Below are 26,797 nucleotides of genomic sequence, written 5' to 3' on the forward strand. Positions count from 1 at the left end.
ACAGGGGTGGACTTATTGCCCCCATGAATGGTTCTCTATGCTCTCCCGTCCCCCAACATCTCACAAAAAGTGAAGAGTCAATTCTTAATAATCACAAACATAGGAACTGCTAAACATAAAAAGACCCAGTCCATCTAGTCGCCTTCTACCCTTCTGGTAGTCACATGATACAATGATAATGGAGTTGTTGACTAATCATGTGAACTAATCTCTATCAATTAGTCTAAAACAGAACAAGACAAGAGGTGAGAAAACCCCCAGTGGTGGAGAGACTTGGGAACCATCAGTCCAAAGTCACCTGTTCCTCCACATCATGTCACAAATTACTCATATACTGTAACGCTAAAATATTATTTTCTGAAAGAAATCTAATTTGGATTTCAGTGAATCAATACTAACTTCTTCCACTGCTTCCCGAGGGAGCTTGTTCGATAGATTGTTCACTCGCTCACTGAAATATTTACCAAATTGGTACTGCTTCTGTGCTAGCCTGTTCTGAAGTTCTGCCTCAATGCGCTAGCACTGCCTGAATCTTTGTCCCTATATTGTCGCTCGGGTTGTTCACAGCAGCGCCTAGAGGTACATCCTCAATTCAGGAGACTGCCAGAGCAATCAAGGGTGCTGGCAGCCCTAAGGAATGCTTAATCAGTCCTAGTGTCTAAGAGCTATAGAAGGGGCCTTGGTGGTGGTGGTGGTGGGTGTTTTGAGTGAGAAAGTACTGTGGGCGTGCTCGCAGAATGCAGCTTTACACAGACTGCAGTGAAAGGTTTGGCACAACCAAACTCTTCTTCAAGCAACTTAACAGTTACATAGAGGTACAGCATGGAAACAGGCCATTTGTCCCAACTGGTCTATGTTGGTGTTTATGCTCCACATGAGCCTCCTCCCACCCCATCAACATATCCTTTCATCCCTTTTTGCCCATGATTATACTATCCTGAGTGGTGTGAAACAGGGCTGTGTTCTCGCACCCACACTTTTTGGGATTTTCTTCTCCCTGCTGCTTTCACATGCGTTCAAATCCTCTGAAGAAGGAATTTTCCTCCACATAAGATCAGGGGGCAGGTTGTTCAACCTTGCCCGTCTAAGAGCGAAGTCCAAAGTACGGAAAGTCCTCATCAGAGAACTCCTCTTTGCTGACGATGCTGCTTTAACATCTCACACTGAAGAATGCCTGCAGAGTCTCATCGACAGGTTTGCGTCTGCCTGCAATGAATTTGGCCTAACCATCAGCCTCAAGAAAACGAACATCATGGGGCAGGATGTCAGAAATGCTCCATCCATCAATATTGGCGACCACGCTCTGGAAGTGGTTCAAGAGTTCACCTACCTAGGCTCAACTATCACCAGTAACCTGTCTCTAGATGCAGAAATCAACAAGCGCATGGGTAAGGCTTCCACTGCTATGTTCAGACTGGCCAAGAGAGTGTGGGAAAATGGCGCACTGACACGGAACACAAAAGTCCGAGTGTATCAGGCCTGTGTCCTCAGTACCTTGCCCTACGGCAGCGAGGCCTGGACAACGTATGCCAGCCAAGAGCGACGTCTCAATTCATTCCATCTTCGCTGCCTTCGGAGAATACTTGGCATCAGGTGGCAGGACTATATCTCCAACACAGAAGTCCTTGAAGCGGCCAACATCCCCAGCTTATACACACTACTGAGTCAGCGGCGCTTGAGATGGCTTGGCCATGTGAGCCGCATGGAGGATGGCAGGATCCCCAAAGACACATTGTACAGCGAGCTCGCCACTGGTATCAGACCCACCGGCCGTCCATGTCTCCGTTATAAAGACGTCTGCAAACGCGACATGAAATCGTGTGACATTGATCACAAGTCGTGGGAGTCAGTTGCCAGCATTCGCCAGAGCTGGCGGGCAGCCATAAAGACAGGGCTAAATTGTGGCGAGTCGAAGAGACTTAGTAGTTGGCAGGAAAAAAGACAGAGGCGCAAGGGGAGAGCCAACTGTGCAACAGCCCCAACAAACAAATTTTTCTGCAGCACCTGTGGAAGAGCCTGTCACTCCAGAATTGGCCTTTATAGCCACTCCAGGCGCTGCTTCACAAACCACTGACCACCTCCAGGCGCGTATCCATTGTCTCTCGAGATAAGGAGGCCCAAAAGAATACAGCTTCCCTTTAAACACTTCTATACTATTCACCTCAATCACTCCATGTGGCAGGGAGTTCCACATTCCCACCACTCTCTGGATAAAGAAGTTTCTCCTGAACTCCCTATTGGATTTATTAGTGACTATCTTATATTAATAGTCCTTGAGTTTGGACAAGCAGAATCATCTCTACGTCTACTCTATCGAAGCCCTTCATAATTTTAAAGACCTCTAGCAGGTCACCCCTCAGCCTTTTCTTTTCTAGAGCAGACAGCCCCACAGTCTGTTCAGCCTTTTCTGATAATCTTTAATAGTGACAGATCCAGTCTGCCATGAAACCTCACCTCACACAAAACTCTGCTGCCTGTATACTAACACGCATCAAGTCTCGTTCACCCATCACACCTGTGCTCACTGACATACATCAGCTCCTGGTCTGGCAACACCTTGATTTTAAAATGCTCATTCTTGAATTCAAATCCCTTCATGACCTCCTACTCCATGGGGGGGGGAGTTTTATCCCCATGTCACCTCTTCTCTGGAACGCCCGCTGAATTTAGTGCCAATCAGGCCTTATGTGGACAGCGGTGGGCCTTCCATAGGATCAAGGACCCTGTCGCTAGTAGTTCTGCCCTTGTAGAGCTGCTGACCAATGAGAGGCCAATAGCTGCACCACCACAATGGAGGCGGTGGCCGCTACTGGGGTGCACCTACTGGAGGCTGAGGAATGATGCTAGAACCAGGCCTCAGGTAGGTCAGGGTGGGAGGGGTCTCATGGGGTGGGGGTCATGTGAGGTTGGCAGCAGCAAGGGCGGGGGTGTGACCCTGTGGGCCCCCCCTTCCCGATGCCAGGTCCCCTGTTAAGGGAATAAGTGCCTTTTAATGAGAGACAGCCCCTACAACCTCCACGAGAGCCGGGAAGCAGCCCACATGGTTTTTAGTGCCATGCTTCCCGTGCAGCAACAGGGCCGCCGATTGCACGGCCAATTGCAGCTGCAGCAGGAAGAGGCCCTTAATTGGGGGTTAATTGCCCAGCTAAAAGCCTCAATTGGCAGCGGGGCAGGAAGGCCGTTCATAGGCCTTCCAGCCCTGGACTAAATTTTGGCAGAGGCGGGATGGTGGCATGAAACACCACCCCCCCCCCACAACCCGATTTTATACTCTCCCTATCTCCAAACCCGCCACAGGGGAGAGCAAAAAATTCCACCCCCCCCCCACCACCCCATATCTCTGTAAGCTTCTCCAGCCCTAAAACACTTTGAGATCTCTACATTGCTCCAATTCTGGCCTCTTGCGGATCCTCCACTCATGTCCAGGCCCTAAGCTCTGGAATTCCATTCCTTAACTTCTCCACACTCTCTCTCCTCCTTTAAGATGCTCCATAAAACCTAGCTCTTTGTCCAACTCCAGGACATCAATGCAGGAGTTCCTCAGGGTAGTGTCCTAGGCCCAACCATCTTCAGCTGCTTCATCAATGACCTTCATTCAATCATAAGGTCAGAAGTGGGGATGTTCGCTGATGATTGCACAATATTCAGCACCATTCGTGACTCCTCAGATACTGAAGCAGTCTGTGTAGAAATGCAGCAAGACCTGGACAATATCCAGGCTTGGGCTGATAAGTGGCAAGTAACATTCGCGCCACACAAGTGCCAGGCAATGACCATCTCCAACAAGAGAGAATCTAACCATCTCCCCATGACATTCAATGGCATTACCATCGCTGAATCCCCCACTATCAACATCCTAGGGGCTACCATTGACCAGAAACTGAACTGGAGTCGCCATATAAATACCGTGGCTACAACAGCAGGTCAGAGGCTCGGAATCCTGCAGTGAGTAACTCACCACCTGACTTCCCAAAGCCTGTCCACCATCTACAAGGCACAAGTCAGGAGTTTGATGGAATACTCTCCACTTGCCTGGATGGGTGCAGCTCTAACAAAACCCAAGAATCTCGACACCATCCAGAACAAAGGAGCTCGCTTGATTGGCACCCCACCTACAAACATTCACTCCCTTCACAACCGACGCACAGTGGCAGCAGTGTGTACCATCTACAAGATACACTGCAACAATGCACCAAGGCTCCTTAGACAGCACCTTCCAAACCTGCGACCTCTACCAACTAGAAGGACAAGGGCAGCAAATACATGGGAACACCACCACCTGCAAGTTCCCCTCCAAGTCACACACCATCCTGACTTGGAACTATATCGCCGTTCCTTCACTGTCGCTGGGTCAAAATCCTGGAACTCCATTCCTAACAGCACTTTGGGCGTACCTACCTCACATGGACTGCATCGGTTCAAGAAGGCAGCTCACCACCATCTTCTCAAGGGCAATCAGGGATGGGCAATAAATGCTGGCCTGGCCAATGATGCCCACATCCCATGTGTGGGATGAATAAAAATAAATTTAAAAAAACTTTTCGTCACCTGCCTAATGTCTCCTTCCCTGGCTTCTGTAAAGCACCACATTAAGGGTGCTACCTAAAAGCAAATTGTTGTTGGTGAGCTGGGGAGTGTTTTCTCCATTCACATTACCCTAGGATGGGAAATGTAGCTGCTATCTGAAGGAACCTTTACATCTGTTTACCAACAATCTTGTTTGAGTTGGACCTTTACCCTCACACCTCAAAATCTATGTAGGCATGCACTCATTATGGCTGGGATTAGAGGAGATTTGTTCCCAATATAGGCTCAAAAAAGTGGGACGTCCATGATGAGAAATTTCAGCTCAAAGGATTTGAACCAATAATGAAATGTCCCACTAGGTAACCAAACACTTGGTCGAAGAGGTGGGTTGTAAGGTGAGTCTTAAAGAGAGCTAGAGAGGTTTCGGGAGCCTAGATGGCTAAAGGCTGTCCAATGATTGCAGAGAAGGGACAGAGCAGATGCAATGAAGGTCAGCAACAACAGAACTCATGAGAGAACAGGCCTTATAAATCTGTCTAACTCAGCCTTGAACGTATTCAGTGACTCCGCCTCCACTGCTCCCTGGGGAAGAGAATTCCAAAGATTAATGACCCCCTGAAAGAAGAAATTCTTCCTTAACTCTGTCTTGAAAGGGAGACCCCTTATTCTGAAATAAAAGCAAAATACTGCAGATGCTGGAAATTTGAAATAAAAATAAGAAATGCTGGAAATACTCAGCAGGTCTGGCAGCATCTGTGGAGAGAGAAGCAGAGTTAACGTTTCAGGTCCATCACCCTTCTTCAGAACCCCTTATTCTGAAACTGTGCCCCCTAGTTCTAGATTCCCCCACGAGGGGAAACATCCTCTCAGCATCGACTCTGTCAAGCTCCCTCAGAATCTTACATATTTCCATAAGATCACCTGTCATTTTTCTGAACTCCAGTAAGTGTACATAACACAACCCCTTCATTCCAGGAATCGGCCTAGTGAACCTTCTCTGAACTACTTCCAATGCAAGTATATCCCTCCTTATGTAAGGAGACCAAAACTGGACACAGTCCTCGAGGTGCAGTCTCACCAATGCCCTGTAGTTGCAGCAAGACTTCCTCACATTTATACTCCATCCCCCTTGCCAACATTCCATTTGTCTTCCTAATTACTTGCTGCCGTCCATGTCTCCGCTTTAAAGACGTCTGCAAACGCGACATGAAGTCCTGTGACATTGATCACAAGTCGTGGGAGTCGAAGAGACTTAGCAGTTGCCAGGAAAAAAGACAGAAGCGCAAGGGGAGAGCCAACTGTGTAACAGCCCCAACAAACAAATTTTTCTGCAGCACCTGTGGAATCTGTCACTCTAGTATTGGCCTTTATAGCCACTCCAGGCGCTGCTCCACAAACCACTGACCACCTCCAGGCGCTTACCCATTGTCTCTCGAGACAAGGAGGCCAAAGAAGAAGAAGAAGACGACCTGAATGCTAACTTTTTGTGATTCAGGTACAAGGACACCCAGATTCCTCTGGACTGCAGCAATCTGCAGCATCTCTAGATGTAAATAATATTCTGCTGTTCTATTCATCCAGCCAAAGTGAATAACCTCACATCTTCCCACATATACTTCATCTGCCAAATTTTTGTCCACTCACTTAACCTATCTATGGCCAGAATTTTATGTTGGGCCCGAGGCCCCGCCCACTGGCAGAAACGTTGGTGCCGAGTCTGGAAGCCACTCCATGATTTTATGCAGCCCAGGCCTTTAATTGACCTTGGGCAAAAATTCTGCCCCCAGGCAGGAAGTCCCGTCTCCAAGAGCTGCTGGCCAATGAGCAGGCAAAGTAGGGTGGGAGAAGGTTCATGTGGAGCATAAACACTGGCATGGACCAGCTGGCCAATGCTTCTGTGCTGTAAATTCTACATAATTGTTGCAAAAGCCTCAGTAGAAATTTGAATATCCAGCCAAGTCAAACCTGGTATCTTTCTGGTCTGAATTACTCTGAGCCACAGCGAGAGTCAAAGCACTATTACACTGCCCTTTAAATAGGTGTAGTTAAGCAATACTACAGTATGAGCCCTGCAGCTGCAAGCCATTGCAGGGAGGGAGAAGCAAAATCTTTCAAATTTAAACCCATTTTTGAACATAAACTTCATTGAAGCATAAATAAAAATAGGAAGTTCTGGAAATATCCAGCAGGTCGGGCAACATCTGTGGAGAGAGAAACAGAGTTAGCATTTCAGGGCACATGAGGGTAGATGTGGGGGTAGGGCCTGAGGTGGGGTGGTAAGGGGAGGAGAGCGAGGGCATGAGAGGAGTGGGAGTATGTGGGGGGTGGGTGAGAGGAGTGGGTGGTGTTGGGGGGGGGGGGGGAGATGAGAAAGGGGGGGAAGAGGAGAAGGGGGGAAGAGGAGAAGGGGGGAAGAGGAGAAGGGGGGAAGAGGAGAAGGGGGGGGAGGAGAAAGGGGGGAGGAGAAAGGGGGGAGGAGAAAGGGGGGAGGAGAAAGGGGGGAGGAGAAAGGGGGGAGGTGAAAGGGGAAGGAAAAGGGGGGAAGAGAAGGGGGTGGAGAGGAGAAAGGGGTGGAGAGGAGAAAGGGGTGGAGAGGAGAAGGGGGGAGGAGAAGGGGGGAGGAGAAGGGGGGAGGAGAAGGGGGGAGGAGAAGGGGGGAGGAGAAGGGGGGAGGAGAAGGGGGGAGGAGAAAGGGGGGAGGAGAAAGGGGGGAGGAGAAGGGGGGAGGAGAAGGGGGGAGGAGAAGGGGGGAGGAGAAGGGGGGAGGAGAAGGGGGGAGGAGAAGGGGGGAGGAGAAGGGGGGGAGGAGAAGGGGGGGAGGAGAAGGGGGGGAGGAGAAGGGGGGGAGGAGAAGGGGGGAGGAGAAGGGGGGAGGAGAAGGGGGGAGGAGAAGGGGGGAGGAGAAGGGGGGAGGAGAAGGGGGGGAGGAGAAGGGGGGGAGGAGAAGGGGGGAGGAGAAGGGGGGGAGGAGAAGGGGGGGAGGAGAAGGGGGGGAGGAGAAGGGGGGGAGGAGAAGGGGGGAGGAGAAGGGGGGAGGAGAAGGGGGGGAGGAGAAGGGAGGAGGAGTAGGGGGGAGGAGATAGGGGAAGAGAAGGGGGAAGAGAAAGGGGGAGGAGAAGGGGGGAGGAGAAGGGGGGAGGAGAAGGGGGGAGGAGAAGGGGGGAGGAGAAGGGGGGAGGAGAAGGGGGGAGGAGAAGGGGGGAGGAGAAGGGGGGAGGAGAAGGGGGGAGGAGAAGGGGGGAGGGGGGAGGAGAGAAGGGGGGAGGAGAGAAGGGGGGAGGAGAGAAGGGGGGAGGAGAGAAAGGGGGAAGAGAAGGGGGAAGAGAAAGGGGGAAGAGAAAGGGGGAAGAGAAAGGGAGAAGAGAAAGGGAGAAGAGAAAAGGGTGAGGAGAGAAGGGTGAGGAGAGAAGGGGGTGGAGAGGAGAAGGGGGGAGGTGAAGGAGGGAGAATTCGTAAAAACTGACGAGAACTTGAAGCTCATTTGTTTGTTGCTATTATCCACAAAATGATCCCTGAAAGATCTGCGTAGAAGAACTAAGCGAAGAGAACTGCTGGGGTGTCAATAATAACTGAATTCATGTAACATTTAAACCAGGAGAGCAGGAGGATATCAATTCATGAACAGCCAATGTGCTTTGATGTTGTAAAATGTCAATAGGGCTTTCAAGTTACTTATTAAAGGTCTCGCTGTGTTAAGTTGTTTGAGTTCACGAAAACCATTCACACATAGTCTAATAATCGCAATGTTTATAGGCAAGGTTAAGGTCCTGCTGAATGAGTGGTTTTCAACAAGAGGTGAACAAAATTCTCTCTCTCTGAACACAGACCCAATCCAAGAATCAAGTCTCAGCTGTGCCCTGCCATTTTGGTTCCCATACGGTATCTTTAAGCCTTCATTTTTTAAAAATATCATCATGGGATGTGGGCGTGACTGGCAGGCCAGCACTTGTTGCCCTCCAACTGAGTGGCTTGCTGGGCCATTTCAGAGGGCAGTTAAGAGTCACGACAGACCAGGTAAAAATGGCAGATTTCCTTCTCTAAAGGACATTAATGAGCCAGATGGGTTTTTATGACAATTGGTGATCATTTCATGGCACCATTACTGAGCATTCAATTCCAGATTTCTGCTAATTAAGCTGAGACTTGATTCTTGGATTGGGTCTGTGTTCAGAGAGAAAGAATGTTGTTCACCTCTTGTTGAAAACCTCTCATTCAACAGGACCTTAACCTTGCCTATAAACATTGCGATTATTAGACTATGTGTGAATGGTTTTCGTGAACTCAAACAACTTAACACAGCGAGACCTTTAATAAGTAACTTGAATTTATTAATTAATTCAATTTAAATTCCACCAGCTGCCATGGTGGGATTGGAACCCACGTCCTCTGGCATTAGTTTGGGCCTCTGGATTACTGGTCCAATGACTTTGCACTATGCCACTGTCTGCCCACATAAATATGGGCAAGAATACCGGAGATAACTCCCCCGCTCTTATTCAATATAGTACCTTAAGATTTTTTATATTCACCTATACAAGAAGATGCAGCCTTGGTTTAAGGTCTCATCCGAGAGATGCCACCTCTGACAGTGACAGTGCAGCACTCCCTCAGTACTACACTGGAGTGTCAGCCTTGATTTTTGCACTCAAGCCCTGGAGTAGGACTTGAACTCAGAACCTTGTGACTCAGAGGTGGGAATGCTACCAACTGAGCCACAGCTGATACAGTAAGTCACACACAAACACTTCCCAGACAAAGACACATCCATCCCATCAACTCTCTGAACTTGAATCTGAAGTATTTCAAAGAAGTGCAGGTGAGTTCTCCCTGGTGTCCTGGGACAATATTCATCCCTCTAGTATTACTAAAAAACATATTATCTGGTTATCACATTGTTGTTTGTGAGATCCTGTTGTACACAGATTGGCTGCCGTGTTTCCTATATCACGACAGTGACTATGCTTCAAAAATATTTAATTGGCTAAAAGCATTATGGGATATTCTGAGGCTGTGGAAGAAGTGATATAAATGCAAGTCCTTTCTTTCTTTGAAGGACAGGCAACAGAAGAGCACTTGCACATTTGGCTGTCTTAAAGCCTCCAAGTTCCACCTTGCCCCACTGCCCATCCTCCCACCCGTCATCTCCATGGCTTTGTCTTCATGGTGAGTTCTTAAAAATAGATGCCCTAATATGTAACAAAGAGAGAGGTACAGATAAAGACTATTCGGCAAAATTGATTTGATTCAACCCACCATTTTCCCATATCCTTCAACCTCACCAACCCATTTGCTCCCCATAATCCATTAATTCCACCCTTTTTTTAATTCATTCATGGGATGTGGGCGTCGCTGGCCAGGCCTGCATTTATTGCCCATCCCTAATTGCCCTTGAGAAGGTGATGCTGAGCTGCCTTCTTGAACCGCTATAGTCCATGTGGGATAGGTACACGCACAGTGCTGTTAGGAAGGTAGTTCCAGGATTTTGACCCAGCGACAGTGAAGGAACGGCGATATAGTTCCAAGTCAGGATGGTGTGTGACTTGGAGGGGAACTTGCAGGTGGTGGTGTTCCCATACATTTGCTGCCCTTGTCCTTCTAGTTGGTAGAGGTCACGGGTTTGGAAGGTGCCGTCTAAGGAGCCTTGGTGCATTGTTGCAGTGCATCTTGTAGATGGTACACACTGCTGCCACTGTGGTGGTGGAAGGAGTGAATGCTTGTGGATGGGGTGCCAATCAAGTGAGCTGCTTTGTCCTGGATGGTGTCGAGCTTCTTGAGTGTTGTTGGAGCTGCACCCATCCAGGCAAGTGGAGAGTATTCCATCACACTCCTGACATGTGCCTTGTAGATGGTGGACAGGCTTTGGGGAGTCAGGAGCTGAGTTACTCACCGCAGGATTCCGAGCCTCTGCCCTGCTCTTGTAACCACGGTATTTATATGGCTACTCCAGTTCAGTTTCTGGTCAATGGTAGCCCCTAGGATGTTGATAGTGGGGGATTCAGCGATGATAATGCCATTGAATGTCAAGGGAGATGGTTAGATTCTCTCTTGTTGGAGATGGCGTTTACCTGGCACTTGTGTGGCGCGAATGTTACTTGCCACTTATTAGCCCAAGCCTGGATATTGTCCAGGTCTTGCTGCATTTCTACACAGACGTACCCATCTTCTCACCATATTCCTCAAGCCCATCTATCTATCTTCTCCCAATATCCCTCAACTCAACTGGCCCACCTTCGCCCATATTGCTAATCCCACCTACCCATCTTCTCCGCATATCCCTCAATCCCACCTACCCACCTTCTCCCATATCCCTCAATCCCACCTCCCCACATCCCTCAATCCCACTTTCTTACTGTATTCTTCAATCTGACCTACATAGGATTATGTAGGATATACAGCACAGACACAGGCCATTCAGCTCCAACAGGCCATGCTGGCATTTATGCTCCACTCAAGCCTCCTCCCAGCTTTCCTCATCTAAATCTATCATTGTAACCCTCTATTCCTTTCTCCCTCATATGCTTCTCTAGCTTCCCCTGAAATGCATCTGTACTATTCGCCTCAGCCACTTCCTAGAGTCGTGAGTTGCACATTCTCACCACTCTCTGGGTAAAGAAGTTTCTCCTGAATTCAGTTTTGAATTTCTTGGTAACTATCTTATATTGATGGCCCCTAGTTTGTTCTTCCCCACAACAGGAAACATTCTCTCTGTATCCACTCTATAAAAACCTATCATTATTGTAAAGACTTCTATTGGGTCACCCCTCAGCCTTCTTTTTTCAAGAGAAAGAGGCTCAGCATGTTCATCCATTCATGACATGTATACCCATGCATTTCTGGGATCAACCTTGTAAATGCCTCTATACCCACTCCAGTGCCTCTATATCCTTTTTATAATATGCCGACCAGAATTGTATGCAGTACTCCAAGTGTAGTCTAACCAAGGTTCAATACTGCTTTAACATAACTTCCCTACTTTTCAATTCTATCCCTCTAGAAATAAAGCCTAGGGCTTGGTTTGCTTTTTTAAAAAAATGGCCTTCCTACCATATGGTGCAACTTTTAGTGACTGGTGTATTTGTACTCCGAGATCCCTTTGTTCGTTGGTCGCATGTAGACTCGTGCTTCCAAGTAATAAATGACCTCCCTATTCTTTCTACCAAAATTTAGTACTGCACATTTATCTGTGTTGAACTTCATCTGCCAATTATTTGCTCATTCTGCAAGTTTATTAATGTCCTCCTGTAATTTGTTGCCATCCTCTTCAGTATTGACTATGTATAGCTCTCTACTCCTTCGTTCAAGTCATTTATATTATATAGTGAAAAGCTGTGGCCCTAGTACATATCCCTGGGGGTCACCTTCTCACCATATCTATCAATCCCTCATTCTCCAGAAACAAATCGAAATGTCTCATGACCCCATTCATGGTGTCTAATTTTAATGCCCTTTTCTGCTTACTTATTTTGTAACACGATTACCTTTTTGGTGAAGATGTTCCACATTCTCTCCTTCTTACTTTCTCAGTTTTGCTCCATATGACGTGGACCCCTCACCACGCTGAGCAATTTGCCTGGACCAATTTTGCCAATTATAGTACCCGTTAAATAGCTTATATCAATTTTTGAAATTAAAATGCCTCTTCAATATGCTGTACTGTGAAAGTGAAATTACATTCATCTTTCCAAACCAATTTTAACTGTACAGCATTCGCTATAATTACTGTTGTTACAAGATTTAGCTAAAATATAGAGCAGTTCTGTCACAATTAAAGTAATTGCTATTGATGGGCGAAAATAGCAACAGCAAAAAACCTCAAGAGAATTGAACACACAACCACCAAGACTTTTTGACCTTAATTGCAGCAGTGACTGCACTTAAAATACACTTCATTGACTGAAGCACTTTAGAACATCCTGAGGTGATGAAAGGCCATTGTATCAGTGCAAGTGTTTTCTGTAATATGGTGCTTCGAGAACCAGGCTGACAATCCAGAGCAGTACTGAGGGAGTGCGGCAGTGATGCTGTCTTTAAATAAACCCAAGATCCTACCTCACTGGGGAAAGTGACACTGGAAGATCCAATGGTTCTATTCAAAGAGGAACAGGGAGTTCTCCTGGTGACTTGACCAATATTCCTCCTTCAACTAACATCCCAAAAATGATCGAGCATTCATTTATTTTGCTGCAGTCTGTAGGATATTACGGAATCATACAGCACATAAGGAGGCCATTCGACCCATCATGTCTGTGCCAGCTCTTTGAAAGAGAAATCCAATCAGTCCCACTTCCCTGTATTTTCTCCATAGCCCTGCAACTTTTGGTGGTGCAGTGCCTCCAAAACTTGCTTACTAAAACAACAGTCACCACACTTCACTGCGTATTCTGCAAAGTAATATGCATTATAAACTCATGTCCAAGAGATGGACGTAAAATTACCAAACCAAAAAAACTGCATTGCATCTTTTAATGAATCCACATTGCATCTTATTTCTATGCAATCTCAATAAAGAAGGACGCTTGAATAAATACATTTCAAAGCAGCCTACTAAATACTATCGTCAAAAGACATTCACAAGCTTCAAGGGACCACATATTAGAGATTCATTCCGCCGACCTTATCTGTTCATTAGTGGCTGAAGATATAGTGCTGGATGCGGCAGAGCCGAGATTTAATCTGAACCATGCATACTGCAAAGCATTAGTTCAGACACAGATCCTCCTGCTCTACAGGTCTTTGAGGCTCCACTTGCATACCTAACAGTCCCGTTCCACCTTGTACAAATGGAAACCTGTCACCTTCTTCTCCATGCACACACTCCACCCACATTACGAAACAACAGGTGAGGAAGAGGTCATAGAACATTACAGAACAGAAGATGATCATTCAGCCCACCATTTAGCAGACAGGGATGTTCTATCAAAAGGGATAGATTCTTCAAGGCTGATGGTCTTTTCCTAAAAATTCGTACATGCTGATGCAGTGTAACCCCCATTATCAGCTCAATGGAACAGATCACCCTCCAGAGCATGAGATATATTGGCACAGTTGACAGTCATTAAATTCTAGACTTCATCATGATACTGAGACCCAGCATAGAAAAAAATAACATTAGCAGAATTATACAACATTTTGAACTAGAATAGAGCCATATAATAGTCATTTACGCATAGAAGGAGGCTAATCGTCCCATCGAGTCCATGCTGGCTCTCCACGGAGTAATCAAGTTAGTCCCACTCCCCTTCTCAATCCCCATCCAATTTCCTTTTGAAATCATTAATTGTTTGCTTCCACACCCTCGTGAGCAACAAGTTCTAGGCTAATTTATGTCAGATATGAAGGGACTGGCGTTAGCAGACTTTGCAACGAGGAAATATCACAAAAAAAGTTTGCCTCTTGCACATTTCGGTGGATAACTTTCACAGAACATGAGTTACAGAACAGCCACTGAGCATTAAAACAGGAGGAAATCGACAGCCATACTGCAAGGCTGAGAATCAATAGAAAATTAGCTAGCTGGATAGAAAATTGGCTTGTCAATGGAAAATGAATGGAGATAATAATGAGTAGCTAATCATCAGTCATTTAAGGACCAAAAGAAATCTGCAGGGATGTATTCTTGGCCTCTTTCTCTGAACAACAGAGTAGAGGGATTCCAGCAGTAAGGGGTTTGGCGCCATCACAAAACCTTGCACTGGGGAGACTGCCTGCATCCTAACTCGCATTAAGTTCAGTTCACTAATCACATCTGTGCTCACTGAACTACATCGACTCCCAGTCCAGCCATGCCACAATTTTAATATTCTCATCCTCATTTCCAAATCCCTCCATGGCCTCACTTCTCCCTATCTCTGTAACTTACTCCAGCCCTACAACCCTCTGCGATATCTGCACTCCTGCAATTTTGGCCTTGAGCATCCCCGATTTTCATTGCTCCACCAATGGCAGCTGTTCCTTCAGCTGCCTAGGTTCTAAACTCTGGAATTCCCTCCCTGAACCTTTCTGCTTCTTTACCATCTTTCCTCCTTTAAGATGCTCCTTAAAACCTACTGTCCTAATGCCTCCTATGTGACTCAGTGTCAAATTTTGTCTGATAATAGCTTTGTGAAGCACCTTGAGATGTTTCACTATGTTTAAGGCAAGTTATCAAAGGGATCTGGCTGAATTAAAAAGATGGACTATGGCCTGGATTAGACTGTTGTTTCTCAACACATCCCGTCCTCCAGGAAAACTACTGGCATCACATAAAGGCCCAGGCTGGGTCAAGATGGCAGGTTTCCTTCCCTAAAAGGGCAAGAGGAAATCAGTTGGATTTTTACAACAATCCAACAGGTTCATGATCACTTAGACTAAAATCATATTTTTAAAAACTGAATTCAAATTCTAAACTACCATGATAGAATTTAAACTCATATTCTCTGGGCTACTAATCCAGTAACACAATCACAGTACTATCACCTGAAGAGGACAGCCCAATATCAATATTGTTGCATGGGGTATTTAATCACAATTCTGCCTAATGTCTATATGGATGGTACCAGAACGGAGTGGTTATAACTATCAGGCAGGACTGAACAGGCTGGGGACTCTTTACTCTCGGAAAGAAAAGGCTGACGGGTGTCCTAATAGAGGTCTTTAAAATTATGAAGGGGTTCGATAGGTTAGACATAGAGTAGATCTTTCCACTTGTGGGGCAGACTCATACTTAGGTCATAAGTATAAGATAATCACTAATAAATCCAATAGGGAATTTAGGAGAAACTTCTTTATCCAGAGAGTGGTGAGAATGTGGAACTTGCTACCAAAAGGAGTAATCGAGACAAATAGCATAGACATATTTAAGGGGAAGCTAGATAAACACATGATGGATTAAGGAAGAGAAGGTTATGGTGATAGAGTGAGATGTAGTAGAGTGGGAGGGGGCCCATGTGGAGCACAAACACCAGCATCACCCAGTTGGGCCGAATGGCCCGTTTCTGTGCAAGAGATGCAATGTAATTTTTTGTAACTTAAAAGCAATCTAATTGCACGTGGTCCACTCTCAAACTGATGGGGTTAGCTGTTCCAAAAGGTCTAACACCATAGAACTACATCACAAGAGGTGATACCCTCAACAACATGGCTTAACTTCCATTCTGGGAGAGACACGGGCGCTCTGTACACGAAAAACACACATGGCCAAAATTTCTGTAAAGGATACTTCCCGGGCTGGTCTATTCCCACTCTGTAGTCGGGGAAGCTCTTCTGATGGTTGAAGTTGAAGACAAAAAGAAGATTTGCACGCTCAAATGTGATAACCTTGTTTCCCTCGTGTTTTTCACTCACATAGGCCTAGGGGAAGAGGAATTGTAAAAGAATTATTCGTGAAGTAAACACATGTACTCCCTACGTGGAAGAGAATGAATTACAGTGAGAGTGCACCATGCTATCCAGGTCCCAGAGACCCTTTCACATGCGCCAGTTTGATCAGCTCCAACTTAGCATTGGCACAAGGGGACAAATGGTTCCTTTAGTGCTGAAAATTCTACAATTCTATGTCCTTCAGAGCTATACTGAAGGAGTGTTGCATTAATGGAAGCTCAGTCCTTTGAATGAGAAACCAACCTATAGTCCCTATTATGCTGGAGACAAAACATTTCATGGCACTATGGACAGACTAGAGAAGCTGGGATTGTTTTCCTCAGAGCAAAGAAGTTTAAAGGAAGATTTAATAGGGGTGTTAAAAATTATGCAAGGTGTTGATAGAGTAGGTAGAGAGAAATTGTTTCCACTTACAGAAGGGTCAACAACTGGAGGACACAGATTTAAGGTAATTTTGTTTTTACTTAGCAAGTTAAAATGATCTGGAATGCGCTTTCAAACGGGAACTGGATAAATACTTGAAAAGGAAAATTTTCCAGGGCTATGGGGAAATAGTGGGGGGATGGGGTAGTGGGATGAGTTGGATAGCTCTACTAAAGAGACTGAAGAGACTTGTTGGGCCAAATGGCCTCTTTCAGTGCTTCTTGATTCTACGTGAAGAGGAGCAGGGAGCCGTCAAGATGTTGTGGTCAATGTTCCTCGCTGTAACCACCCCAACCCAACCCACAAACTTGCATCACTTTTTCTAGGATCTTGCCATGCAGTCACTGCATTGTTACGACTGAGGTGGGAGGAGTGCAGTCTTCCTCTAGTTTCACTTTTCCATGGGTCACAACATATATTTAAATGTTTACCCAGTTACCGATATGGCCAATTATATACTCTTTTTATTTGAGAATAAAATCCACCAACCAGGTTTCTTTGATAAATAACAAAATTATTAATTTATTATAAAACAAGACTTATTCAGTAAAGATGCAAAACATTAACACAGATTGAAATATGAAGTTCCCTTTTTAATTAGCCCAACATGCGCACACACAGACCGGTTAAAGAAAAAGTTTTCTCTGCAGAGATCGCTTTACAAAAAAAATGAAAAAAAATTGTTTGGCCAAATACTTGCTAATTCTTGAAGGAAAAGGATAAGATATGGACTGATATCAGTTGTCCCTTTTCTGGCATCCCAAATATGGGGAGACGGCTGACAATGGGACCTTTTTGAAGCAGTTCTCTTCAGGCAACGTCGAGGATTAGTCTGGCAGGCTTTCCAGGAGGAATGCAGCATCAGGTGTTTCAGCTATCACATACTGGATTCTCAGGGTTTCTCAGAGAGGTGGAAAAAGGATGAGCTGGTTGCTTCTCTCTTAGCAGGCTGACCCTTAAGTAACTCGAAACAATTTTCAAAACGTAACCAACTCTTGACCACCATAAATCTTGACGTTACTTCTCTGTAAACAACTCCCCTAGTCACCAAGGCTCTTGTTGTTTACTTCACTGAAGACATGTGACTTCCAGTAAGTGTGTTTCTAAACTAAGTCCCAAAGTCCTTCCAGTAACTTTTAAAAAAAAAACAAAGTCCAGCATGAATGTAATCTCTTCAGTCCTTCAAAGGAAACCATTTCCACAATTTTAAAACGAGTCCTCACAAACTACAAAAAAAAATTGAAGTACTTTCATCACAGAATATCGATCTGTTTCCCTTAAAAGATGCAATGGACTCATCTTCAATTAGTCTCAGTGATGATGTTTCATAGAATCGTGCAGCACAGTAAGAGGCCATTCAGTCCATCATGCCTCTGCTGACTCTTAGCAATAGCGATCAGATTAGTCCCACTCCACCCCTTTCCCCACAGCCCGGCAAATCTTTTCCTTTTGAAGTATTTATCCAATTTACTTTTGAAAGTTACTACTGAATCTGCTTCCACCATCCTTTTGGGCATGCTCTAACAACTTAGCATGTAAAAATGTCTCTCAGCCTCTCCTCACTGTCTTAGTGATAATTTTAAATCGATGATTCCTTTTCACTCCCTAAACAGAAATTGATCAAAGCTCTTGATAATTTTCAAAGCCTTTCTCTGAATCTCATGTTTACTGCCTCAGCTTCACTGGAAATAGTCCCACATCTCAACTCACTCCTTGTTACCATCATTCTTTAACTGATTCTTGAAGTTCACCATCTGTTCTCTTGATGCCTTCCATCCCAAATTCTAACACGCTAACTTCCCCCTCTCAGTCCCATGCTTAATGACGTCATCATTGGCCTCCAACCTGAAATTTGGTACTTACCTCCTTCCAAAACGCCTTCTTCAATTCCTTTCAAAACATACTCTCAACCTTTTCGTTCCCTCAAACCTTCTGTTTTTTTCCAAAGTCCTGGACTGTGGCTTTGCCTCACAAAAATACTGCTGCCTTTCCAATCACACTTTGTTGGCACAGGACCAACACTGGCATTTATATAGTCTCTTGAATATTGAAAAGAGGCCCATGCTGCCTGACAGAGGCAAAAGGAAAAAAAATGGATGCTGAGCCAAAGGAGGAGATATTTGACAAATTTGTTGGTCACCCTGCCCAATACTTCCTTCTATGATGAATTTTAGGGAAGGTCTTAAACAGCAAGACCTAGATGGAGAGAGGAAGAGAATTCCAGAGCATAGGACCGAGATGGCTACACGCATAGCCACAGATTATGGGCTGGTGAGTGGGGTGTAAGCATGGTTTGCTGTCACTCTTCAATCTTACAGTTGCCTTTGACACCATTGACCAATTCAACCTCATCCAATGGTCCTCCAACATGGGCACTGCACTCTCATGCGTTTAATGCTGCTCAACATTACTTTGCCTCTGATGACTGCTCTGCCACTTCCTCGCAGTTACCTCCAGTGCTCTCCAAGACTCCATGCTCGGTTCCCCTCCCCCTTCATCATTTAGGAGATTCACCTTGACATCATGATCAGAAGGCACATCTTCAGCCACGATTTCCTAGGACTCTGGCCCTCCTCCTAATAACATATCCACTTCATCTCCTTTCTATTTTCGAAATAGGTTTTATAAACCCAGTTCTATGATCACACTTTTGTCTCCCCCAAATTCCTCTTCATTCTTTCACTACACAGTTTGTCCATTCTGGAGACCTCTGTACATGAGAAGAACTGCAGAAATGCACAATATTGAGTCCAGCAAACTACACTTCAAAAGAAAAAGTACTCCATTTGCTGTAACGTGTTTGGGGCATCTCAGGTCTTAAAAGGTACTATCTAAATGCAAGTCTTTCTTTTTGTTTTTGGAGTACAGGAAGCAAGCAGAACAATGAAACTCGTTTTGGTTTCTTTCTCCAAAAAAGATGAAGCATGGACATCCAGGGCTGAATGGCCTCCTTCTGTGCTGTAAATCTCTATGCTTTTCAGGCGGATCTCAGAGTAACATGGAGATTTAGTCACAGAAAAAAACGGCATTTATTTATACAGTGCCTTTCACAACCTCATGACGTCCTGAAGTGCTTTGCATCCAATTAAGTGTAGTCATTGCTGTAATGTAGGAAATACGGCAGCCAATTTTCACACAACCTCCCACAAACTGGATAATGACCAATCTGTTTACAGATGTTGGTTGAGGGATAAACATTGGCCAGGACACTTGGAGACCTTTCCTGTTCTTTGTTGAAGGAGTGCCGTGGGATTTTTTTACATCCACCCGAGAGGGCAGATGAGGCCTTGGTTTAACATCTAACCCAAAAGATGGCACCTCTGACAGTGCAGCACTTCCTCAGCACTGCACTGGGGTATCAGCCTGGATTATGTGCTCAAGTCACTGGAGTGGGACTTGAACACAAAACAATCCGACTCAGAGGCGAGATTGCTACTCACTGAGCCACGGCTGATGAGAGAGGGAGAATCAGTAGAACTGGAGATGGTCAATCCACATTTACCAGTTAGGCTGGAGGCCATGACAATAGCTTTAGCACTGGGTTTAGGAGGTGGTATTAGATCTAATGGGAAGGGGGTTTACTGCAAGATTGTGTAGGTGGTACAATGCAAACCTAAATACGTCACCTAGCAATGCATTCCAAGTCACCTATTATTCTATTATAATTATTTTACAAGATCAATACAATCAAACCCAAGAGACTACATTGACTATGCAGAGGCAGGAGGAAGGTGGCTGCTCACAATCCTGCTTGTTGGCACTATTGATCATTATCTGCGTGAGTAGAAATGCTAACTAATTGTCTCATCAGTCCAAATCAGAGACCAGTGCAAACCACAGAGAGCGCATTTTATTAGAAACAATTCAGCAGTTACTAAAAAGCCCAATTCTGTTAATACAAGAGCAGATGCTGGACATTTGCTTATGTAAATTACTGAGATATAATTAATTATATTATAATTTTAAAATCCTCAGCTTTATTTTTCAGTCACGATTAAACAAGACGTATTTACAGGAATTTTGTTCAGTACTCGGAGTAAATAAAAATCAGGATGCGATTGAGGATTTAAGAGTAAAAGGGTAGCTAGGGAGAGAGTAGGTCCCCTTAAGGATCAGTGTGGCAATCTATGTGTGGAGCCACGGGAAATAGGCGAGGTCTTAAATGAATATTTCTTGTCTGTATTTACCGTTGAGAAGGTCATGGAAGCTAGTGAGTTCAAGGGAGGGAACACCGATATCCTGGAGCATATCAACATTACAAAGGTGGTGGTGTTGGAGGTTTTGAAGTGCATTAAGGTGGATAAATCCCCAGGGCCTGACCAGGTGTATCCTAGGATGCTCTGGGAAGCAAGGGAGGAGATTGATGGGGCCCTGGCAGAGATTTTTATATCATCGTTAGCCATGGGTGAGGTACCGGAAGACTGGAGGATAGCTAATGTTGTGCCTTTATTTAAGAAGGGCAGCAGGGATAAGCCAGGGAACTACAGGCTGGCGAGCCTGTACATCAGTGGTGGGAAAGTTATTGGAAGGGATTCTGAGAGACAGGATTTATATGCATTTGGAAAGGCATGGTCTGATTAGGGATAGACAGCATGGCTTTGTGCGTGAGAAATCGTCCACGAATTTGATAGAGTTTTTTGAGGAGGTGACCAAGAGGATTGACGAGGGCAGGTCGATGGACGTTGTCCAAATGGACTTTAGCAAGGCCTTTGACAAGGTCCCGCATGGTAGGCTGGTCCACATGGGATCCAGGGTGAGCTAGCAAATTGGATACAAAATTGGCTTGGTGATAGGAGGCAGAGGGTGGTAGTGGAGGGTTGTTTTTCCTATTGGAGGCCGGTGACCAGTGGTGTGCCGCAGGGATCGGTGCTGGGCCCTCTGCTTTGTCATATATATTAATGACTTGGATATGAATGTAGGGGGCATGATTAGTAAGTTTGCAGATGACACCAAAATTGGTGGCATAGTGGAAAGTGAAGAAGGTTGTCTAAGGTTACAACAGGATATAGATCAACTGGGAAAGTGGGCAAGGGAATGGCAAATGGAATTTAATGCAGACAAGTGTGAAGTGATGCATTTTGGGAAGTTAAACCAGGGCAGGACATATACAGTGAATGGCAGGGCCCTGGGGAGTGTTGTTGAGCAGAGAGACCTTGGGGTGCAAGTACATAGTTCCCTGAAAGTGGCAACACAGGTAGACAGGGTAGTGAAGAAGGGGTATGGCATGCTTGCGTTCATCGGCCGAGGCACTGAGTACAAGAGTTGGGACGTCATGTTACAGTTGTACATAACGTTGGTTAGGCTGCATTTGGAGTACTGTGTGCAGTTCTGGTCGCTGCACTACAGGAAAGATGTGATTAAGCTGGAGAGGGTGCAGAAAAGATTCACAAGGATGTTGCCTGGTTTGGAGGGCCTGAGTTATAAAGAGAGATTGGATCGGCTGGGTCTGTTTTCCCTGGAGCGAAGGAGGCTGAGAGGGGACATGATAGAGGTATATAAAATTATGAGAGGCATAGATAGGGTAGATAGCCAGAGTCTGTTTCCCATGGTAGGGGTGACTAAAACTAGAGGGAATAGATTTAATGTGAGAGGAAGGAGGTTTAAAGGGGATCATAGAGTCATAGAGAGATACAGCATTGAAACAGGCCCTTTGGCCCACCGAGTTTGTGCTGACCATCAACCACCCATTTATACTAATCCTACATTAATCCCATATTCCCAACCACATCCCCACCTTCCCTCAATTCTCCTACCACCTACCTATACTACGGGCAATTTACAATGGCCAATTTACCTATCAACCTGCAAGGCTGTGGGAAGAAACCGGAGCACCCGGCGGAAACCCACGCGGTCACAGGGAGAACTTGCAAACTCCACACAGGCAGTACCCAGAACTGAACCCGGGTCACTGGAGCTGTGAGGCTGCGATGCTAACCACTGCGCCACTGTGCCGCCCATCAAAGGGGTAAATTTTTCACACAAAGAATAGTGGGTATCTGGAATGAACTGCCTGAGGAGGTGGTGGAGGCAGGAACAGTAGCAACATTTAAGAGGCATCTGGACAGGTATTTGAATGAGCAAGGCATAGAGGGATATGGAATTAATGCAGGCAGGTGGGATTAGTATAGATAGGTATTATGGTCGGCATGGACGCGGTGGGCCGAAGGGTCTGTTTCTATGCTGTATTACTCTACGAGAACAATCTTCAATGTCAAGATTGCTGTGGGTAACATGCATTATACAGGCAGATACCTGGGCTGCCACAACTGAGCATCATGGCTGGCATCAAGGTTCATTTTGTGCTAAATGTTTGCTCTGTTCTCTCTCTCTGCCTTCCTGTCCAATTATAGGTGTGTTAGGCTTGAGCGCACAACCTAGACTGACACTCCAGTCCAGTATTGAGGGGGTGTTGCATAGTCAAAGGTGCCATCCTGTGAAATGAAGTGAGACAAATAATTGATGCGAGAGTAGAAGAACAACTGGGAAATCGCTCGGGTCAATCTTTCCGATGTGATGTTAAACCAAGGTCCCATCTGCCCTCTCAGGTGGGCACACAAGATTCCATGGCACTATTAGAAGAAAAGCACGGACGCTCTCTTGGTCTCTTACCCAATATTTATCCCTCAAACCACAGATTAAAACAGATTATTTGGTCATTCACATTTTGCTGTCTATAGGACCTTGCTGTGCAGAAATTGGCTGCTGTGTTTTCAACATTACGACATTAACTTCAAAAGTACTTAATGGGCTGTGAAGTGCATTGGAACTTATTCAGGTTGTGGAAGGTGCTGTATAAAAAGAATGGAAAATTATGAAAGGACGGAACAGAACAGGGTATTGAGGAATCTAAAATGTGGGAATACAAGTACAAGTACAAGACTGAATGAGAGAAATTCAGGGCACAAAGCAGGAGGAGTTTTATTTTTACACAGAGAGTTTTAAGTGTGATGATTAATTCATCACTGGAGTCAGTGATTGAAGTGGAGACCATCTTAACTTTTAAGAATATGTGAGCTAGAAAAGCAGAATAAAGAGATATTGGGACATGCTGGACACATGGGGCTCATGCAGAGGGCAGACACCAACATGGACATCCTGGGACAAATGGTCAGTCTCTGTGTTATAATTTCCAAACATTTCTGTGAAAATGAATAATGAAGAGTCAACAATAAGGATGCTGTACTGGGAAAAGGCAAAGTTTAGATAAAAATCAAATAATGCTGGAATTGCTCAGCATGTCTGGCAGCATCTGTGGAGAGAGAAGCAAAGTTAACATTTCAGGTCTGTGACCTTTCATCAGAACTGGCAAAGGTTAGAAAATAATTAAGTTTTAAGCAAGTGAAGTGGGCGGTGTGGGGGCGGGGGGGGGGGGGGGTGGTGAAGAGAACAAAGGGGAAGGTGTTTGATCGGGCAGAGGGAGGTAAAATAACAAAGTTGTCCTGGGACAAAGGCAAAGAGTGTGTTACTACTTGTGGTGAAACAAAAAGCATTAGTCCAGAGAGAGTGTTAATAGCAGAATAATGAGGTCAGTCAATCTCCGAAACATTCTCTCCGTGTCTACTCTCTCAAAACTTATCATAATTTTATCCCTTCCCGATAGGTATAATCTTGCAATTCCGGTATTATCCTTGTGAATCTTTTTTGCACTCCCTTCAGTGCCTCTATATCCTTTTTATTATATGGCAGCTCTCTTCCAGCTCAGTTTTTGATCTTGCTGCAAGTGAGAGTATAAGTTACTGTGTCCCTACTTTGTACAGACTGTTGTTATAACCGAGGTGGGAGGAGTGCACTGCCTTTTCTAGTTCCACTTCTCTACAGGTCGCAATGTATATTTAAATGCTTACCCGGTTCCCGATACAGCCAATCATACACTCTATTTTTTATCCCAGAAAAAAATACACCGACCAGTGTTCTTTAATAAACAACAAAATTATCAGTTTATTATAAAACAAGACTTAACCAGTAACGAAGCAAAGCATTAACACACCGATTAAAATATGAAAGTTCCCTTTTTAAAAGTTCCCCAATTACACACGCTCACACTGGGAAAATACAGAAATTCACTCTGCAGAGGTCTGTTACAAAAAAAAGAGACAAAAAAAACTATTTTGGCCAGATACTTGCTAATTCTTGATGAAAAAAAGAAAGAAGATATGGAAGGAAGTCAGTGTCCCTTTTTTGGTCTGATGTCCAAGTGTATGGAGATGGATCATCGGGCTCATTTCAGAAGCAGTTTGTTCTGGAGATGTCGAGAATTATTCTGGTAGGTTTTCTCGGAGAAATGTGGCATCAAGGTTTTGCCGCCAGCACATACTTGAATCTCAGGATGTTATTTCAGCTCCTCAGGAGCTATACGGCACCAGGGAATCTTTTTGCTCTTACACACTGAATCTTGGCAGAGGAGGTGGTGAGCTGGGTGATTTCTTTTCCCTTGGCAGGAAAACACCAACTGTCTTCAAACAGTTCCCACCACAACTAACTGAAAACAATGTCCAAACCCCAAACAGAGAGTCGGCCTCCTGACTTCCATAAACCTTGACATGTGTCTTCTCTGTAACCATTTTCACCCAAGTCACCAAGGGTTCTGCTGTTTTCTGAGCCCAAATCACAAGTGGCCTCCAGCACAGGTGGCTTTCAAACAACATCCTGTCAGTGAACTTGGTAATAAAACACATCCATGGAATCTTCTCAGTTTTAACACAAGTCCTCAAAAAATAAAACTATTAAGAATAATGGAAGCACTTTCATAACACTGTGCTTAGTTAACAATCAATAGCTTGTGGGTTGCAGTATGTGGGATAGCTCAGACTGAACTAATTTAGGCATAAATGTAAAACCCTAGACATGACCAGTTAATTTCAATCCAATTTTCCAATGTGTATGCATTGGAAATGTTCATCTGATACTCTCAATTAATATAGGTTATGCATTGGAATTTCCAATACAATATTTTAAATTGCTTATATAAGATTTAGTGTTTATCCACTATACACGGGCCTCTCAGCACCAGAGCTACTGTATGCAGGACTTTACAAATTGAAATCCACACTACTCTAATAATAAAGCATTATTCTCCCTCCCCTAGTACAAAATTAGAGAAAGTATACGCAGCAAGGAAGTTTGTTTTTGCGTGGTAGCGAGCAGAAAGCAAAGACCTCTCCATTACGAAAGGAAAGAGGAATATAGACTTCCAAGATAAATGACCTCAGGCTGCAATTGCAGCAACCAACTAGATCATCAGTGACTAGGATTCCCAGTTTTCCCAAACTGAATCAGAAATTAACAACTTGCATTTATGTAGTGTCTTTAACATAGTGAAACCTGCCAAGGCGTCAAAGCCAATCCTGATGTGCATCATCGTCATCTCCAAGTTCCACTGTGCAGATATCAGTGGCTGTTAAATGTACACCTCAGGAAGGATATAATTGACCTGCAAGGGTGTGCATTGCTGATTCACCAGAATGATACCGACGCTAAAAAGGTTAAATTATGAGGAAAGCCTGTTGTGGACTATTCCTGCATTCCCTTGAGTATAGAAGATTGAGGGGAAATGTAATTGAGGTAATTAAGATGATTAAAGGAGTTGATAGTGTAGATAGAAAGAAACTATTTCCCTTGTTCAAACGAGTCCAGAACAAATGGGAATAACCTTAAAATTAGAGTTGGAGTGATGCCTGGAAGGACTTCTTCACACCAAGGGTAGTGGGAATGTTGAGGCTGGGCATCAATTGCAAATTTCTAAACTGAGACTGATATATTTGTGTTAGACAATGATATTAAGGGATACGGATCCAAGATGGATAGATCTAATTCCATGAGACACCAGACTCCTCCTGTTCATGTTTCTTGTTGGACTAGAAACACATTTACCTTGGAAGCAGTCCGAAATTTATTCTAAAAGGCATTCCTTGATCTTGACAACATGCAGTGCCTTTATCCAAGCCTGTCTTGGGATAGTTTAATTCCTCCGTAGTTTGATAGTGTGTAATATACACTAAGAATTGTACTATTGCCCTTATTTCTTTTCTATATCCTGATAGAATCTGTATAAATGCAAACCCCCAAGGACATCTGCACATTTTAGTGCTGTGGTAGGTTCCTTCAATAATACTGACACCCAACCTCCAATTCTTTTCATTCCTCTCTCACTTGAAAATTTTACAGATGGAAATATTAAATTCTCAGTTCTGTTCAAACTTAAGTCGTATCTCCATTATGGATACTATATCCATATCCTTCTATGTTTAATAATGCTTCTAACTCTTCTATTTTGATTTGAATGCTTTGTGTATTCACATACATTCCTAATTTTAGTTATTTGAAATTCTGATCTCTTTCTCTGGTTTTCACATTTAATCTTCTGACATCCTGTGGCCCCGTCTTCAACATAATTTTTCTCTCTCTCTAGCTCATGGCCTGCTCCTTTCCCTTTCTCCTCCAATAGTATTTTCTCAATAATTATTTCAGCTAAGCCTTTGCTTCTATTGCA

The 26,797-nt window shown here is 44.7% G+C and overlaps 1 protein-coding gene across 4 annotated transcripts in view; it reads right to left on the minus strand.

Annotated features, from left to right (window-relative positions):
- Positions 1–26,797, minus strand: part of gbe1b (glucan (1,4-alpha-), branching enzyme 1b) — a 666,883-nt gene that overhangs the window by 56,749 nt on the left and 583,337 nt on the right. For all 4 annotated transcript variants that reach the window (XM_068041301.1, XM_068041300.1, XM_068041299.1 and 1 more), the window contains exon 14: positions 15,725–15,855. In XM_068041301.1, the coding sequence (XP_067897402.1) occupies positions 15,725–15,855 (131 nt within the window). The remainder of the gene's footprint in view (positions 1–15,724; positions 15,856–26,797) is intronic.

This window comes from Heterodontus francisci, chromosome 10 (genome assembly GCF_036365525.1).
Source record: "Heterodontus francisci isolate sHetFra1 chromosome 10, sHetFra1.hap1, whole genome shotgun sequence".
In the NCBI taxonomy this organism is placed as follows: Eukaryota; Metazoa; Chordata; class Chondrichthyes; order Heterodontiformes; family Heterodontidae; genus Heterodontus; species Heterodontus francisci.